Raw genomic sequence first — 18543 nt, 5'->3', positions numbered from 1 at the left:
TCCAATGAACTGCTCATTTGCAACGCCTGTTGCAAACACTTACTGCTTCTGCTGGTCATGTAGTATTTCAAGACCAAGCTTGTATGACTTAAACATGTATATTTTTATTTTTTAAATAAAAGTGGTCTTTTGAACATATGGCATATGGCAGTATAATACTGCAGTTAATGTGATTTTATAACTGTGATTCTGCCGCTGCCTCTGCTGTTCGTAGTTTATTTAATAAGCACAGTCTCCACTGCAGCATCCACCTGTAGGTTCAGAAGTTCCCCTGGGGGAGAAGTTTAATATCCTTACTCCACCAGTCTCTGCTCAGGTGTACGCCTGCAGGGAGTGATGAGGTCAGAGCCGAGATGGCAAATATCAACTCTGTGCATACTCTTACTCATCACATATTCATGACAAATCCAATCCACAATCCACGCCGTCTGACTGAACTGAAACATAATCTAATTCACTGTAGTGAATGCACAAAACATTTAATAAAAATAAAAATAAAATGGCTGAGAGAAGATTAGAGAAACATCAAAAAGCTATGAGCTCGAAAAATTGATACTGTGTCACAGCAGATTTTTTTTACTCTTACAACTGATACAGCTCCTAAGATCTAGAACAAAGCTGTTGTATTCCTTACTTATCCTATTTCAAAAGGGCACCTGTTTGTTACTTGAGGGAAAAAAGGATCGCGGAAGTGTCTTTCCTTCACGGCTTTTAAGATTTTCATTCATTCCAGCATGTTCATTGAGACCAGATGCTCAACAGCTGCAAGCGGAGATGATCCAAAGTAAGCATGAACCCTTCCTTTTTGAAATAAAGTCCTGCTCCTCTTTCAACCTCTCCTTCTCAAGTTCCAGTTTTGGAACAGTTTTTGAGTTTTTTTTTTTTTTTTTAAACAGATGCTTGGTCACAAACAATGAGAATCAATAACACCAAGACAGAATGTTTGAAAGGGCAGTCAAGTGCATGAATGTATCAGCAATTATTTATTTAGTTTATTATTTTAAGTTTAAGTGGGTAAAGAGGTAACCTCAGAAATTAAAAAGCACAACTGCACCGTTTCCTAGAGGTTCTATGATTTAAGCTAAAAAAATAAACTTTTAATCTTTTGCTGAAATGGATGTGTGATGCACTTCTACATGTTTGGGCATGTAAAGCTGGACTTTTCCTCAAGTTTCAGCTGGTCTGTATGAAAAATATGTGAATCATAAAAGATGGTGAGGCATGATATACATCAATATTTAGCTAATAAATTTGGCTAATAATACAAAGAATGGCTGTCATCGACATAACAAGCATAGCATCCATATAGTCTGATATAGCAGATGGTGGTAGGAACCACTTAAATTGGTTTGAAAAATAAAAAAACTGGTATTTTGTTTTTAATTGCCCATCTTTTCACACTCTATTTTCCATTCTTAGCTCATGTCGTCAATCACAGCAACAGCTTTTGGTCCGACAGCTTTAATGTCTGTGTGCTCATCTGCTGCGTAATAGTTCCATTATGAAACAAAGCTCAGAGGCAGGGAATTTATATTGAGGAGTTTTATTACTTGAAATATTCAAGGATCAGTTTCAGCTTTAAAGTCAGCTTTCATCTTTCTGAGTTATTGATGATCCTGAGGATTTCCTCCTGGAAGTACACATGCAGAAGTGCAATAACTTCACAATATAATATTTTATTAATAGTAATAGTAATAGTATTAGTATAGTAATACTATAATGAAGGGGTTATGCCCTAAAACATTAAGGCAGGGTCCTGGTCTACTATTCCCATTCAAAATAGAATGAATCAAAGAGAAAACAAAGTGCTGTCTCATGAAGCTGTGTTGTTCATCTGTTTTGTCTTGGATAGAATATTCCATTATGAAATATACACAGCTCACTAGTCAGCATAAACCTTGTTTTGGTGGTATCTCTAATGAAACTGAACATATAGCAATGAGGGCTAATAGCGTGCTCATTGAATAGGCAGATAATCTTTGGAGATTCCACCTCTGCAAAACGAATTGGATTGGATGGAAACTTGAAAACGTGCTGTATATTTTCAGGGAGGCTACGTGCTGTCAGTCAAACGTCAGATAATGGGTGGTATCTTTCTTTCATCTAGGCCCAGCTGTCTTTCACAACACATCAAAGAACTTCCTCAGGGGATACAGATTTAAAGCTCCCTAATGGATTTAAACATACAGATGCAAAAACACATATGCATTGCTACACACATAAGCCAAAAAACATACACACATGCTTCACAAATGTCTCTTTCTCTCTTGATTTACTTCACTTAAGTGCTTTGTTGTTAATGTGCTGCACTTGTATTGGTTGATGTTCATGAATCTGTATTCACAAAACTTTAAGTGGTGTTGACTTCAGTGACTGGCTCAAAGAAAGGAAAGTCACAAATAATGCCAGCCTATTAGAAAGATAAAATACTGTAGCTTGCCAATGTATTCTGATCTTTTATTTTTCTCCTTTGTGTTACGATCAAGGAGTAAATGCTGTTCAATGCATGACATGCTTTAGCTCATTCATCTCATTCATGTTGACTGTGATAAATGTGAGTATGCATTGGCAATTTGTTTTCTAATGGCAGCTTTCAGTGGGAGCACAAAGTCTCAATTTGTTTGCCTTTCTTTCATCAGTGAGGATGTGTGTGCAGCATTAAACGCATACAGTGTGTCTCATGTTATGCATTTACAGTTTCTAGATTTTTCATTTGCACAATCCAAAAATAACTTCAGCAGTGTCTTTCAGACGAGCATAGTCATTTGTCATCGAGCACTTCCCTTTCTAAATGTCTCTCTTGTACACACTGATAATGTGTTGACAATACTGCAAGAGAGGGACGGTGGGGCTTAAAGGGGTCACATTAACAATTGACCGATTTGAGAGAAAGGGAGCGAGGAAGAGTAGGAGGGGGAGAAGAAAGGGGGATTAACAAACGAGAAGTGACAGAGCTGCGGGGAACTGGTGGGCAGTTTAGCAGCACACAGAAGGGACAGAGCAGAGGCCACTGGCCTTTTCCACCCTTTCTCTCACTCTACCCCCTCCCTCCCATCACTTACTCCATCCTGCTGCCGAATGTTCACTCACTTTGTGTCTTACTTGATGCCAATCTCTCTCTCCGCTTTTCTTTTTTGCCCTATATCTCTTTCTTTAGCCATTGTCTGCCTCTCTCCTGCATATCACCCCGTTCCTCCATTAGTTTAACCTACTCACATTGTTTTCAAGTCTTTTTTTCTCCTCCACCTTATTCTCAAGTCTCCCACACAGCCTCCCTATCTTTTTATCCCCCACCTCTTCCTCTTCTCATCTTCCACTTTCTTTACCCTGTCCTCCGTATGTGACTCCACTGGATAGTCATGTGAGGTGCTGCTGTGCTGTTGACAAAACACAAAGCCTTTCACATCCATCCTGCACCTGGGATCCCTGGCTACTGCTCTGTGTGTTTGTGTGCGTGTGAGTGTGTGTGTGTGTGTGTGTGTGTGTGTGTGTGTGTGTGTGTGTGTGTGTGTGTGTGATGTGAGATGGGAGAAAAGACTTTAAAAAAAGGAGGGAGAGCATAACAACAGCCACAGCTGGGCAGAATCTTTAATTTATCGATGCTCTGTTTACAAAACCTATTAGGTGAATCCAAGACAACACGTATTAGTTATTGTGATTTAAAACCAGAAATGATTACGGCAATCCATGTAACATAATAAAAAATTATGGGAAGATTCTGATTCAGCTATAAAGCACTCATTGTTTTGCAAGTCACAAGTAAGTCTCAAGCCTTTGCACTTAAGTCCGAAGTCAATTCTCAAGCTCTAAAATTCAAGTTACAAACTATTTATAACGTGCTCTTCACACGATGTATTCCCATTTTAGCAACAGAGTGACATAACATTGGTCCATCGTGTTTTTTTCCTGCAACAATATTGTTTGCTGTCAGATTGGTTGTGGCAACCAAGTGGCAACCACTAGGGCTTTAAAAAGAGAGCCAACGCAGTAGCGCAAAACCCCCCAAAAATTGCAGTTCTTTGAATGGCCACTTGAGGCTGGCTGCAAAGGGAGTCAATCCCCATAGACCCTCAAGGTAAAACCCAACTTTACAGCAGAAATAGTTTACAGCCTGGTACAAAAAAACTGTTTGAGTCATATTTCCCCATTCCTGACAACTGACTAAAAAGACTGCGCTATGTTTTATATATCAAGTCTATGTTTAAAACAAAGTAGATCTGGGAAATTATGTGTCAACTAGCTGGTTAAAAGGCCCAAGTCCAAGTCTTGAGTAAATGGTAATAAAGTTCAAGTCAAGTTGCGAGCCTTTTTTGATTTTGTCGAGTCAAGTCACCGGTTTTAAAAATGCTATCACATTGTCAAAAATGATTTGACTATGTAGTGGGAACTGTACAATCTTTTTTAGTTTGTTGAAATACCTAATCATTATCTATGTTCTTTGGAAATGTTAGGCATGTAAGTGAGTCAGTTGAGACAATCCAGTATAATACTACTTAATAGGGTTTTGTTCTTGATGCTCTACTTTTTTGTTGTCTTTGTCTTCTACCCATGAATACTTTGGATACAAAGACTGCTGGTCCTGATGCAATGGGCCAGTTTTCTATTAGCCTGTCCCATCTGTCTGTGGGAGGCAGACTGACCAAGGTCAGGTATTCTGCTGTTTTAGAAAACAAGAAGGCTCTGACCCTGCATGTTCCTCAGAGCTTATCTTACAGGAAAAAAATGATTGCCTCCATGGAGGCAGTTATTCTTGGAGGTGTAAAATAGCATATACATACATTTTGGCAGCACAGAATAGTGTATACATCGTTACAAACTGCTTCATAGAAAGATATGGCAGCTCTGAATAAGAAAATATATTCTTGGATGGCTTGAGGGGGCACTGGTAATGCAGTTACAGGAATATGCGTGCAAACATGAGGTATACGAAAATATTACCCTGTGGTCTGGTCCTGGCTGTTAGGTGTAACCTCTGTAAAATCCTGCACTGACCAATGGGGCTCCAGTCCAAACCTCACTAAATACCACTAATGTCAAAACATACTGCAAGCTGAACGATTTGTGCTCTGAAACTGGCCCAAATTTCCAGGCACTTCAATGACACTATAATTGTTTCAAGCTCTTTCACTAAAATGGCCTTTCAGATGCCAGTGTGAGCTTTCAGGTCTCCCCTATAGGCCTTTTTCAGGCTTGATGGCAGGATATAGGGGCCACTGTAAACACACAATTAACAACCGTGGCCCCACAAACCCCCAAAAGCTAAAAGGCCTCTTTTCTACAGATGCGGCTTTGTACAAACTGAAACACTAAAGAAGAGGAGGAGACAGATATTTAGATAGACTGAGAGGATAGAGGTGATGGAGAAAGATATTGTGCATGAGATGGCAAGATGAAGATATAAGATTGTAGATGAAGATACACACAAAAACAGACGGGTGGGGGGTGGCAGAAAGAGAGAGAACATTTTCATTAGTTATCCTGGCCATGTCAAACAAGGCCTACTAGAAAAGCCCTTTCACAGAGCCCATGTAAACACTATCCGCCTCCCCCTTCCACTTAAGACACACTCATTTGACAACACTGCTCCCTTCCTGCCCCCTTCTTCCCTCTAAGTAGCAGTTCATCTTCCTGGTGTTTGACAGTGCCGTCGGTACAGTGAAAGAAACATGGAAGGTGAAAGGTTTTTGCTCCTTCTCTCTATCTCTCTCTTTCTCTCTTTCTGTCTGTCTGTCTGTCTCTCTCTCCTGACTTTCATTGCCTGGTGTTATCTCAACGTTCTTCTTCCTGTCAATGCTGAGGTAAACTGAGCCATCCCACATGTGCAGGAATGTCTAAATGAACCCAACTTTGTGATCTGAAGGGTAGAAAGCTGATGTCTTACGATATGTTTTGCCTTCAAGACCCTTTTCAAAGTTCTCTCTCTCTTTTACTGCTGTATATGTACATGCTAATATTTTAGGAAAAGGATCAGACAGATTACTTTACACTCCAAATCTTAGCAAGAAAGTGGTTCTTTAATGTCTCAGTCTCTAGCTCATGGGCACACACACACATACACACACACACACACACACACACACACACACACACACACACACACACTATATATATATATATATATATATATATATATATATATATAATAAGAGTAGAAATTATGTTCTTGTGTTTCAAATACATGGGCCAGACGTGGCCATCCAAATCAACATCGCAGGAGTGGTGGCCATACTTGTATGTATGTAGCGAACTAACTTTAGTTTAAACCGACTTGATGCAAGTAAATTTTTCTACAAAAGAAAAAGGATAGTGGAGGACAGTGCTAACCAGCCGGCCGCTTGTCTCTCGAGCTGCCGACACACTTCATTGCTCATTTGTGTTTGGTGTCACCATAACAACTACCAACAATCGCAATTTCATTATGTGGATGACCACAGCCAACAGTGCAATGTCCGTTCTGTTCTTTTTCTGTAGTTTCTGGTATACATCGAGGGCAGGAAGAAGTTATGCATCATTACTCCTAAACTCCCCTTTCCTTGTGCAACTTTCAAAAGAAGCCCACTCTGGCATTTTTCTCTCCTACAGACTTTTTAAACCACTTTGTGTCTTTATTCTCCTTAACTCTGTATTCATCTAGTCTGCTACAACTCACTATTCAATTCAGAATGAAAGTTCCTCCTTTATGATCCTTTACAATCAGAAATACAAGAACTTTGAAAACTACTTTTAATGCAAGGAACAATATGACAATATAATGAAATTATTAAATAAATTCAGTGAATCAATCAATTACACAACTACAAATGACATGATTTAAATGTGTGAAAAAACAGCTTTGTACCTATCCAACAAGCTCTGCAACCAGGATTGAGAGCGACCACCAAGTAGCCAATCACAAAAGACAGAAGTGATGTCATGTGGTTTAGAAAGAATACAGCTTTTAACATGTTTTCTTTTGCAGGAACAGCACAATTAAAGTAGTGAGATGAGCTATGAGGGAAGCCGTTCAAGCTGCATTCAGCCCTTCTATCCTCCAACACAACAACATCATCAACAGCTCTTCAAACATTCCTTCATTATGTCACACTGATGAATGATGCAGTAATGAGCTAGTGCCAGTCCCTGGTTATACAGCTGTCATCTACCAGCTTTATGCTGCGACCAGTTGTGTGTGTGTGTGTGTGTGTGTGTGTGTGTAACCGTGCCCTTTCATGGGGATGAGTGACAGGTACACAAGGATGCCGGAACTCTGAGTTCATTCCAGAAGGCCCTCAGCGCTCCCTTTGGAATACAAGAAAATGATGAAACGGTCCTTTAAGGAGGTGTGAGAGAGCAGAGCAAAGAAAAGGAGAGAAAGGGAACCAGCTGGTCCCTTCATCAAAAGCTCCTTCTCATGGCCATCTGCGGGCTCCTACTCATCACAAAACAACTTGTATCAATTCAAAGACACTGGGCATCCGGCTGGATCAGCGGGCTACAGCTGTGTAATTCGAATGCCACTGGTTCAAATCTGACTTTGTTCTGATTTCACTACATGACTGCATGGATGATGTAGACTCTGTACAGCATGACAATTGTTACCATTAACAGGACTACACTACGGCTTATACAGTAGGATCCAAAAATCTCCATCTGTTTATTTCATTTAGAGATTATATTATTGAATTTCCTGAAGATTTACTCAGTAAACTCTCTAATAAACACAATTCAAATCCAAATAAGTACATTGTGGCAATTTGTTCAACTGTAACCATGAACAGCTGGACATAAAAACATATTAACTTCAAAGATTAAATGTTAAAGTTTAACAGGGTTGCTACATCTGAACATATATGTAAAGAAGATGGAAAATGTCCTCCTACATCTCTTTTCAAACAACTCCTATGGAAGACAAATGAAGCTACAAGAAGCATCGGTGATCTCCTACAGATCCCTAAAAGCAGCAGCTCTTTCTACCACCAGACAGATGTGGATGTCACAAAGGAATGCTTTACCATAAGCAACAGCATATAGTAATGCCTGAGTATAGTGCCTGACACAATATCAGACTGTCTAAAGGCCTGTTGTTGTTCTCCTTGTAAATGTGCACCAACATGTTCTACAACAATTTCATGACAACAAACCATGAATAACACGCTAGATCCACATGATTCAACATGTGGTTTCTGATGCAAACTGGAATTAAATATCTTACAAACACCATGACAAAAATTGTCCGAAAGTGCCGGACAGATGACGGTTAACCCTGCACTCTCATTAGAAGGGATAAAACTTGTGTCACTACACACTTACACTGCATAATCAAAATCTGGTTTCTGGACCGAATACAACATACTTGGACTGTGATGCACACCGATCATAGAGTAATAAGAAGTATTAGGTTACAATACACACACCCTCACAGTCCATTCAAAGTTGGCAGCTATTTTTACCATATTGAATATGCTATTCCCGTGATATCATCATGTGACTCATTGTTCCATCATGGTGGTATGTTAAAATCACGTCTATAAACTGATAAACAATAGCCACACACCCGCCAAGTCGAAAGTTGGCCATGGCAAATATAACAGCCCAAGTTTAGAATTCCACACTGTGAATATAACAGAGCAATTAAAAACACAGAGACACACTCTCACACGCTAAAGGTGCTTTTGGGAAATGGAGAGTGACAGCATGGGAGATGTACTTTGCATTTTTGGGAGGCACAATCCTTCGCTGTTAGATACAGGGTACCACCCTCAAGTCTAGTCATGATGTCATCTATTTTGTGTGAGCATACTTGTCCATGTGAGACATTAAAAAAGACAAAAAAAATGAAATACTATTCACACTAAAGACCTTGAAGTTGGAATTTTGTATAAACTTCAAAAACTTTTACACTTTGACTCCTCACTGATGATGTACAGTCACTCATCTTATAGTCAAGACAATATGCAGGGACACAAATACAAACTTACAAAGAAATTGTCCCACTTTAAACAAACATCATCTGCCCGATTTCCTTAAATAAATAGTCTGAGTGACACAAACTTTAAATACACAACACAGAAAGGCACTTAGTCAGACTGACCTATGAAAGGGGGACGGGCAGAAGAGGTAACGTAGAGAAGGAGAAGGAGAAGGAGAAGAAGGAAAAAGTTTGTCACCCTAACAAAAAGCGACAAGTCTTCATGTAAATAGTCATTGGGGCAACAGAAATGGCAGAAATTAAATAGTTATTCTAAGTTAAAATTTGTATTATTGTAAATGTAGGATTGGCATTTGTAGAAAGCTGAATGGCTAAATCGGAAAACTGCAGGTTCCAAATATTCAGCACACAAGTGGTTCAAGTGTTATGCCCACAAAATGATTAAAGTCAATGCTCTGATTAAGATATCAGCTTGACCCAACATGCACTGTAACTGAGGTTGAGTTTTTTTGCTACTCAAGGTTGCTGTAATGATGTATGGTAGAATACAGACTGATCAGAGACAGGAGGATATAATGGAAATGTTTTTGCTGATTTTGACTTTGTTAAATTAAGATTTAAGATTTCAGTTGTAAGATGAAAGCAGTTTTTTGGTGGCCCCAAGCCAGGATTTACACACATGCCCACTTTATGATAATCCCATGCAAATTGTGCCAAAAACCATGCAGTTTTTTCCCCCATGCTTTAAAAAATGTTGTATACAAATGTTTTTGCATACTTCTGCAGACTGTGGTCCCTAAACAGTGTTGGAATTGCATGAATTGGATATGTCTGAGACTTAGTGGGCAAACTTTTATTAATGTGTGATGATGTTGGTCCCAAATTATAGTTGCTTTGTCATTGTAGTGAACCATTTTTTAAAAATGTATTTAAAAGTATTAAATGACCTACTAGGTAGTGATCCAAAATCTGGAAAATGCCATTCTAGCAGAAATCTCCAAAAGATCACATGGTTTTGATACCAAATCACAGCATCCAATTTTATCTGGTATTCTTCAATGACTTGGTGTATTTTGTAAGTTGTTAAATTAAGCACCAAATCTTTGCAACAAATGGTATCAACTCAAAAACTGCTGAAACTACTTATGAAACATAAATAGGCATGGTGATGGCCATCATTTATTCCATCATACTGCCTGCGCCTTTATACACTCTGTAACTAAATGTGTGGCGCACACCCAGACATACACATACTCTTCAGGTTTTCAGCTTTCAGATAATGTATACCACCTTTATGTGGCTTCTTTCTTCTGTTGACCTGCTATCTTCCTCTAAATATCTCCTACCTCCCGTAGAAAATGAATAATAAATGGTTTATGGAAGGAATGAGTGGAGCAGAAGAGGTTTTAGTCATTTTAAACATTTTTATATTCAACTGCAATCTCAAAATAACAACTACATAATGTTTGGTTGTCATCTTTTCTGTTCCACAATGCAGCTTTCCTTAAAAATAACAGCTGAAATCCTGATGATTTCAACTCCCTGCATCCACAGCATGTGTATGCTCAATATGTTTTCATTTTCATTTAAATGTTCCGCCAAGGGGTCGTGAGTATCAAGTCAAGTCTGTGTCAAGATTTGTTCCGGAACATCATCAGAGCAGAGCCACACAGCCAAACGCAAATGTGTGTTATTGTTGCTATAAATGGCTTAGACCTTGACGAGACCATCCAGGCTAAAAGCTCCACAGACACACACATACACACAAACAAACACAAGGAGCATGTAATAAGATACTAAAAAACATAATTTCTCTTTCAGGACACATCTAGCCCACCCTCAGTGGGGGCAATCAAAACGCTCTTTGTCATTTCTCAAACACTCACACTCACACACACTCACACACACACACACACACACACACACACACACACACACACACACACACACACACACACACACACACACACACACACAAACACTCATGCCATGACTTACAAACACAATCATTGTCATGCAGAACTAACAGCCACCGACAATGATTGCTTGGACTGAATGATAAATGACCAAAATCAGTCCGATACTGAAAATAAGAACAAATCTGTGTGTAGTTGAGAGCCTTGCTGTGTGCCTATGGTAGTGAGGGTAAAAGTGTGTGCATAGGTTGTTTTTTTGTGTGTGTGTGTGTGTGTGTGTGTGTGTGTGTGTGTGTTTGTGTGTAGAGCGAGGGCTGATGGTGTTAACATTATAGCTGCCATGTGTTTATTTCCCAGAGTTCTGGTCTGTGGCGTCTCAGTCATCTCCACAGGCTTAAACAGTCACTTTCCATCCATTTACACCCAGCATGAATGTGTATACAGTGTGTGTGTGTGTGTGTGTGTGTGTGTGCGTGTGTGCATGTGTGCGTGCGTGCGTGGGAGGATTTGAATGCATTTCCCATTAATGTGTGGATAATGTGTGGAATGTGGACATTAGTGTATATTCATTTAACGTCCATGACGAGAACACATCTCTACATATATCAGTGTGTGTGTGTGTGTGTGTGTGTGTGCCCCTGTTTTGTGTGTTTGTGTAAGTGTACGTGTGTTTACAGTTGTATGCGTCCCACTGTCTCCTCCGTGTGATTAGCTTCCCATTAACCAAGTCACATATCACCCATCAGCGGCTCCAGGCCTCCTCTGTACTATCTCACTGGACAAACATGCTGTCGGCTAGGTCGGCTGTTCACACGCACACACACACACACACACACAGACACACACACATACACACACACACACAGACACACACACATACACACACACACACAGACACACACACAAACACACACACACACACACACACACTCAACATCCACTCCCATCTGGATAGTCATTAGGTACCTATCATAGCGTATGATGGTTGTCTGTATTGCAAAGCCAATTGGTGAAAAGTGGGCATCCTGACAGCCACAAATGACCTTAAATTACAGCCTGTGAATTAATTCATTTTTCACTGCCATATTTAAAGTAGCTGGTTCATTCGCTGCCTTACCTTGCTTTCCTTCCCTTGCTTTCCTTCCCTGTGATGTGATTAACTAATACATAAAAATATAGCACCTTTGAATGAGGTGATTTTTTTTTAAGTTCACACAGACCTAATTGCCCCACCACTTGTCCCCTAAAATGTCTGACATGACTATACTGACTTGTATATCTTACAAAAGAAAATATTAATTAGAGCAGAGTTTTTTAAACATGCCTGGAGGCAGACTTTAATTGTTTTATTGGAATATCAGATTTTAATGGAAAACTTATTTAACTTCATTTGATTAACTTACTTGTTTCCATAAGAAAAAGAGAAGATCACATTTTGTAGATTGATTGAATAACCCTTGTGAAAACTACATTTGCTGTATGATGAAATATATTTCCTCCAGTTCCTGAAACGGATCCTTTCTCTTCAAACCCCAACAATTCCACCTCTTTCATGTATATTACCTGTCTTGTCTCTCAACAACAAGTCGTGTGCCAAAAACAATGCACAGTTTCGCTCTCTGTTTCAATCACCCTTCCCTATTGAAAAAAAAAATGTTCCAGGGTGCTGAAAACGGGTGGAGGGGTGGGTGGTTTGGAGGGGGAGTTCGAGTGCATGGAAAACCCTAAGCCCTTATAGTCCCAGTGCACTGTGGCTGTGGCAGCCAGCTTTGCTCTGCTCTGCTCTGCACCGCTTCACCTGTTATCTGTCCATCATTGTATTGTGTTGTACTGTACTGTCAGCTCACACAGTCAGGCGTACCATGACTGTAGGTCACAACAACAACAACAACAACAACAACAACAACAACAACAACAACGTAACAATTTAAGGACAAAGCGCGTCTACTTCTCATAATCCACCTAAATGCCCAACAGCCTTTTTACAATATCTACAAACAAGCACAATAAAACAAGTGTAAACTTAACAACAACAAAAAACGTAGCTACAGGATAAATAAACCTGACAACATATATTCAGGCAGTTAATGTTATTATTGTCACTCAATTTCTCTTGAAATAATTAATTGAAGGTTTGCAGCATTTTGACATAGCCTTCAGTGCTGATATCTAGACATCCATAGTAAATCGACACACACACACACACACACACACACACACACACACACACACACATATATATATATATATATAAATATATTTCTTTTTTTGCGTTATATACTAATTCCCCATGTCTTAAAATGCCCAAATGTACAAACTCCTCAAAACAAAACTGATTCTTTGTAATAAAAACTCTCTTCTTCACTCACTAACTCTTTCTCTCTCTCTCTCTCTCTCTCTCTGTTACACACACATGCACACAAACACACACATATAACTTCCCCTGCTCCAGCTGTGTCTTAAGAAGTCAGGGCCAGACCGGTAATCTGACTGGGATAGAAGTTACTGGATCTGTATCCATTACAGGATGTAATGCCCCTCAATCCCAAACTCTCCTCACTTCCCTTCACCTTCAACCTTTCAGAGGTCATTTCAAGATCACTGTTTTTTTACTCAGACACAAAACATAAGAGCTATCTCACAAATCCAACTCATATTTATGTCATTGCTTTGTCACTGAACCTCTATATCCACAACTCCTGCCACCACCTTTTGGGTCCCACCTTGTTAACCCTCGCCCGTTCAGACAGTCTCAGCCAGTTTGGGGCCCTAGCTGTGTTGAAGAAAAGATTTCAGACGTCACATGAAGAAAATTTAAAAAAAAGTCTAAGGTGTGAGTTTACTTCAGGACACCAACAATTTGTTTTCACAAACCGGCAGCAACACCTTACCTCTGCGTTTCAGCTTTACAGCCAGCAGATCGGTAGTTCTAATGAGGTATCAGTTTCCAGCGAGTGAACTCAACACATCCTGTCAGGAAGCTTTGAGGCTGAGGAGCAGAAAGCACTACTCACAGTTTGGTACAGTGAGTCAGCTCTCACTTGTTCTGTTTCTCTTTACTGAAAACTGCTTTTTTCTCTTTAGAAATGTCTGAGTCAGCTTTTCACAAGGATGATTTTGTCAATGACTTCCTGGGAGCTAAGTACCCCCGTAAATCCTCGTTGTCTCTGTCTCTGGATAGACTAAACTGAATGGTTTTGAGGTGATGAGAAGCATCAAATTCACTGTGGGTGACAATAAATACAAATAGAGCATGCAGTCTATCTTGCTTATAACCTTACAGCCTATTGATTTTCTCAAAAACAGGGTCTTTTCAACACCACAGGAACACAGTTTTGAGTAAATCTCTCCTTGCGTAAAGAAATAAATAAACTCAGTTAAACATGAAATCATCAAGCAGGTGATCAGTGATGCAGAGATCTCTCTAGAGAGGATGCACCTTTCCGTTTTTTGCCAAAAACTGTAAAAACTAAAAAAGGGTGCTGTGATATGCAAGCTGAAGAGCAGCACAACGCTTTCTCAGTACTCAAAGAACACAGTGTCAAACAACAACATGTGCGAAGCACCATTATTTTGGCTCAAAACCGAATGGGTGTTTTATTCTGTTAAAACAAAAGCTGTAATTCTGCAAAGAGCAACAGAGTCTCATTAGTGGGCAGTGACAAAAGCAAAGCAACTGGCAGAGCTTTGACTGTGAAAACTGATACAGCGGTGCTTATTTCCACCAAGGACAATGAAATGTAAGCTATCACACTCACTCCTCACTTCCCAGAACTCACATTGAAGGCTGCAGCCTGGCGTAGGTGGAAGGTCACAGAAGATCTGTGTATGTGTCTGTGTCTGTGTGTGTGTGTGTGTGTGTGTGTGTGTGTGAGAGAGAGAGAGAGAGAGATTTATAAAGTGTGCGTAAGTGCGTGCATTCCCTATGCGCTCATTTCTCCTTGAAGGATAATGAACACATCGTCCTTTATTTTGTTTGAGACAATGGCCTAGACATGCTGTAGGGTAAACTGCGACCTTCATGTAGACACAACACTGAAGCTGTCTACCGCCTGTCTAAAACCTGTAATGACTCCAGTTCACCTGTGGCTATAACACCAGGAAACACTAGCTGACCAAGTCTAGACTCCCATTCACTCTACCAAGCATCCATGAACTGTTTTAGAATGGGAGAGAGCGGCAATAAACAGGGAGATTAAAGCGAGGAAAGGCAGATTGAGAAAGAGATAGTGAGATAGTTGGATAAATAAAAACCTCTCTCTACCTGCCCCATGTTTTTTTCATACAGTTTTTCAGAAAACAAATATTTGCCTGTTGAGTCACAGTTAGATCTATTGCCAGGACAATCAATCATCTGTGTGTCAACCAATGAATGAGCCCGTTGCTGGTCCCATCAATCAACTATGTGTCAACCAATGAATGAGGCTGTTGCTAACAGGCCTCAGGCAAAACGCTATTTAACTATTTGGAACTGTTTGATCACACCTGATTCAACTTTAAACGACCATGGAACATCTAGGGAGAGGATAAAATAACACATTTGAGCGGTTTGTTTTTCAAATTTACAATCTGGGCATTTTGCTGAAGTCAAGCTTGGTCAGTTAGCATGCAAACAGAACGCATCCGAGCCGAAAATGATGCACTTTTTTAATTCACATCTGGGAATTTGGGGGATGCTCTTATCAAACAAATTACAACACATATCACTATTCTAATCTAGATTATTCTCTTAGACATAACAGCAAGAAGAGTTTGTTATTTGGGAAAACAGGGGTGGAAGCTGAAGAAATGTGTCCTTAGATAATCAAATTAAAGCTTTCAATGAGTATTTGACTCAGATTTGGTGGTTTGGTATCAGGAGTAGAGAACTTGCTTCACTAGTCTTCAGTCAAATGGACTGAAACATTCGATTATCCCAACACCTGACACCAAATCACATATAGAGAGTTTTTATATGTCCCATTTGCAGCAGTTGCAGCGATACAAAGTCTAAAATATTTGAAGCATGAAGAGTTAATTTACAAGAGCATATCTCCTTTTTTATTTATTTTCCCCAACCATGCTTTTTTTGGGGTGCAGTCTATTGAGTATCAATCAAACTGCTGAAATCAACTTTTTTTCGATTTTCCTAAATTAACTGTGCACTCAAGGGAAGGTTTATCACAATTGTGTTTTAATTATTTAAAGAATGGATTTAAATCTGTTTTTGCAGATAAACTCTTCAAATATTGTATTATTTTCTGATTATGAACTCATATCTAAAAGGTCAATATTAAATATTTTTCGGGGTTTAGAACAAACTTGGTAGAGTTCCAACTTTATGTCACATATCGCTTATGTCTTCTTCTTTGGCAGCTGTTCTGCAGCTTCTTGGACAGAGCAGTCAGTGTTTCTATGAGTCTAAAAAACTCAGACAATTTTTATATTTGTGCCCATGTATACCCATGTGTGCAGTGCAAATGCTTAAAATGTTGATGATCTTCAAAATGCCTCATATTCCTTCCAAGGCTTGGTTTTAAATGTTAAAACAGCATGTGCGAGCAGAGAGAGTTAATCAAAGGAAGAGGGTAACACAGCATGGACTCCATAGGAAAGCCGACTCAGTCTCTGACAATGACAGGAAAGATGGACGAGAAAGAGTGTGTGACATGCAGCCAGAGGTCACAGGACGACCTCAGCAAATAGCACACTGAGTATGAGGTATGAGCCCTCACTGGCTTAAGTTCAGGGCTCCCAGCTGAAACAATCTCCAATGACTTTAAATAGACCGACAATAAAGAGAAAAAAGAAAAATATGCACAGACACTATCACTCATAAGAAACAATGTTCAAGCCTGTATTCTAAACTGAACAGCACACACACTATCAGTCAAATCTCATCAATGATGACATTTTTGAATCCAGGTAATCTACAGAACTGTTGAGCCATGGTTAAAGCTAGATGGTGGAAAAACATCAGAGGCAGCGTGTCAAAGCTTAATGACACACATCACGGCACTACACATAACAGACTATAAAATCTGACACGTTCTCTCTCCAACACCTCGCCAATCACACTCAAGATACCAAACATGGTCACAGACAAAGCGGCTGACGGTAACAATGTCGGCCTGTGACAATATATATCTCCGTCTGTTTAAGGGAAACTGCAAAATGAATGTGATTGACGATGTGAAACTGAACTATAGAACTTCTAAATTTGTGTGAAATTGAAAGTGATCAGATAATCAATAACTTATCACACTTGCAATAAGTCAATTTATATTTGTAAAACTTGTTGATTTAGCATACTGAAAATCTAAAAAACTGAATACAATCGGTTTGTGCTGTAATAGTGTTTTTGAAATGACTCCTTGTCACAGATTAACTGTTATCAGTCTGACAAAACGGCGAGTATTCTTTACCGAAACCCTATAATTTGATGACTGGAAAATATAATGAAAAAGATCTGGCTTTTTTGAGCTGCTTGTCTTGATGCAATTGTGCGCATGCTGCTGTTATCCAGGCATGTAACATTAAACATGAATGACTCCCTGATTTAAAATAATCACACACACACGTCTTCTGCTCAGGATCGCATCTGTTGCTACGTTTCAAAGCCGATTCCTAAAACTGACAAGGTTACAGACACTGTAGTGCACAACTTTAAGCTGCAACTTTTCACATTTGTATCCACAAAATATGCTGTGAAACACAAAGTTGTGAGAACAAAAACACCAGCGCTGTTTGTAGTAAGAAGGAGAAGAACTCACAACTAAACAGTCAAAGTTTTTAAAGGAAATCTAGCACATCTTTGTTCAGTTGCATCAGAGCAGCAGGGAAAAAACAGCAACAATGTTGAGAAGTAGAAAAAGTTTTGCAGTAACTCACCGTGTGCTTGTGCGTGAAGAGAGAACAGTCCAAGCAACAGCAGAGGACTCCGGCTCCAGAGACAGAGAGAGAGACAGCGCTTCAGCCTTTCTCCCTGCACTGGCATGGTAGAGTCTGCCACTCCGCTCCTCTCTTCTCCTCTCTTCAATAAACTCCACACGACAGGGTCCGCCACTCACACACTGCCTCTCCCTCCGAGTGTGTGTATGTATGTGCCACAGAGAGAGAGAGAGAGGTGGGAGGAGGGGGAGTACCGGGCATGCAAGCTTCTGTATGTGTGTGTGTGTGAGTCCACCGCAACGTGAGAAAGTCCACACCACACAAAACACACCAGCGGCGGCAGCAGCAGTTGCAATTGATTGTCCTCCAACCCGGTCTGACAGTAGCAGCCCAGCTGAGAGAGAGAGAGAGAGAGAGAGAGAGAGAGGCAAAAAGGGGGAGTTTACTTCACTTGCCTAGTAGGGAGGGCTGACCCACTCACACACACACACACGCACGCACACAGAGAGGGAGGACATGGATGGAAAGAAAACGGGGGCAGGGAGCAGACAGGACCAAGATGGGGTTTAGTAAAAAGTAGGAGGAAGGTGAAGAGGATATTGAAAACAAGCAGCAGGTTCTGTGGGATTCAGCACCTATAAATGGGTTTGTTTTAGGTCTTGAAAGCTTGATTAAGTGATTATACTCATTGAAAAATGCTTGTTTTCAACATAATTTGGTGTTTCAATCACTCAGTTAACATTTGAAATGAAACAAGGCGGGGAGCAGACCCTTAACCTAAATGAGAAAGTAATTGCCATGAGCACTTAACAATTCAAATGTAAACATGTAAATTTTCTTCTGGGATAA

General features: G+C 39.9%; 1 protein-coding gene across 1 annotated transcript in view; it reads right to left on the bottom strand.

Annotated features, from left to right (window-relative positions):
- bmpr1ba (bone morphogenetic protein receptor, type IBa) overlaps positions 1-18543 on the bottom strand; it is a 75836-nt gene that overhangs the window by 9474 nt on the left and 47819 nt on the right. Inside the window, exon 3 of the mRNA XM_059337520.1 lies at positions 17695-18088. Coding sequence (XP_059193503.1) covers positions 17695-17800 — 106 coding nt within the window. The 5' untranslated portion in view covers positions 17801-18088. The remainder of the gene's footprint in view (positions 1-17694; positions 18089-18543) is intronic.

Source organism: Centropristis striata, chromosome 7 (assembly GCF_030273125.1).
Source record: "Centropristis striata isolate RG_2023a ecotype Rhode Island chromosome 7, C.striata_1.0, whole genome shotgun sequence".
NCBI classification, from domain to species: Eukaryota; Metazoa; Chordata; class Actinopteri; order Perciformes; family Serranidae; genus Centropristis; species Centropristis striata.
Note: the sequence above shows the minus strand (reverse complement) of the source record. Positions and strands in the feature narration are given on the sequence as shown.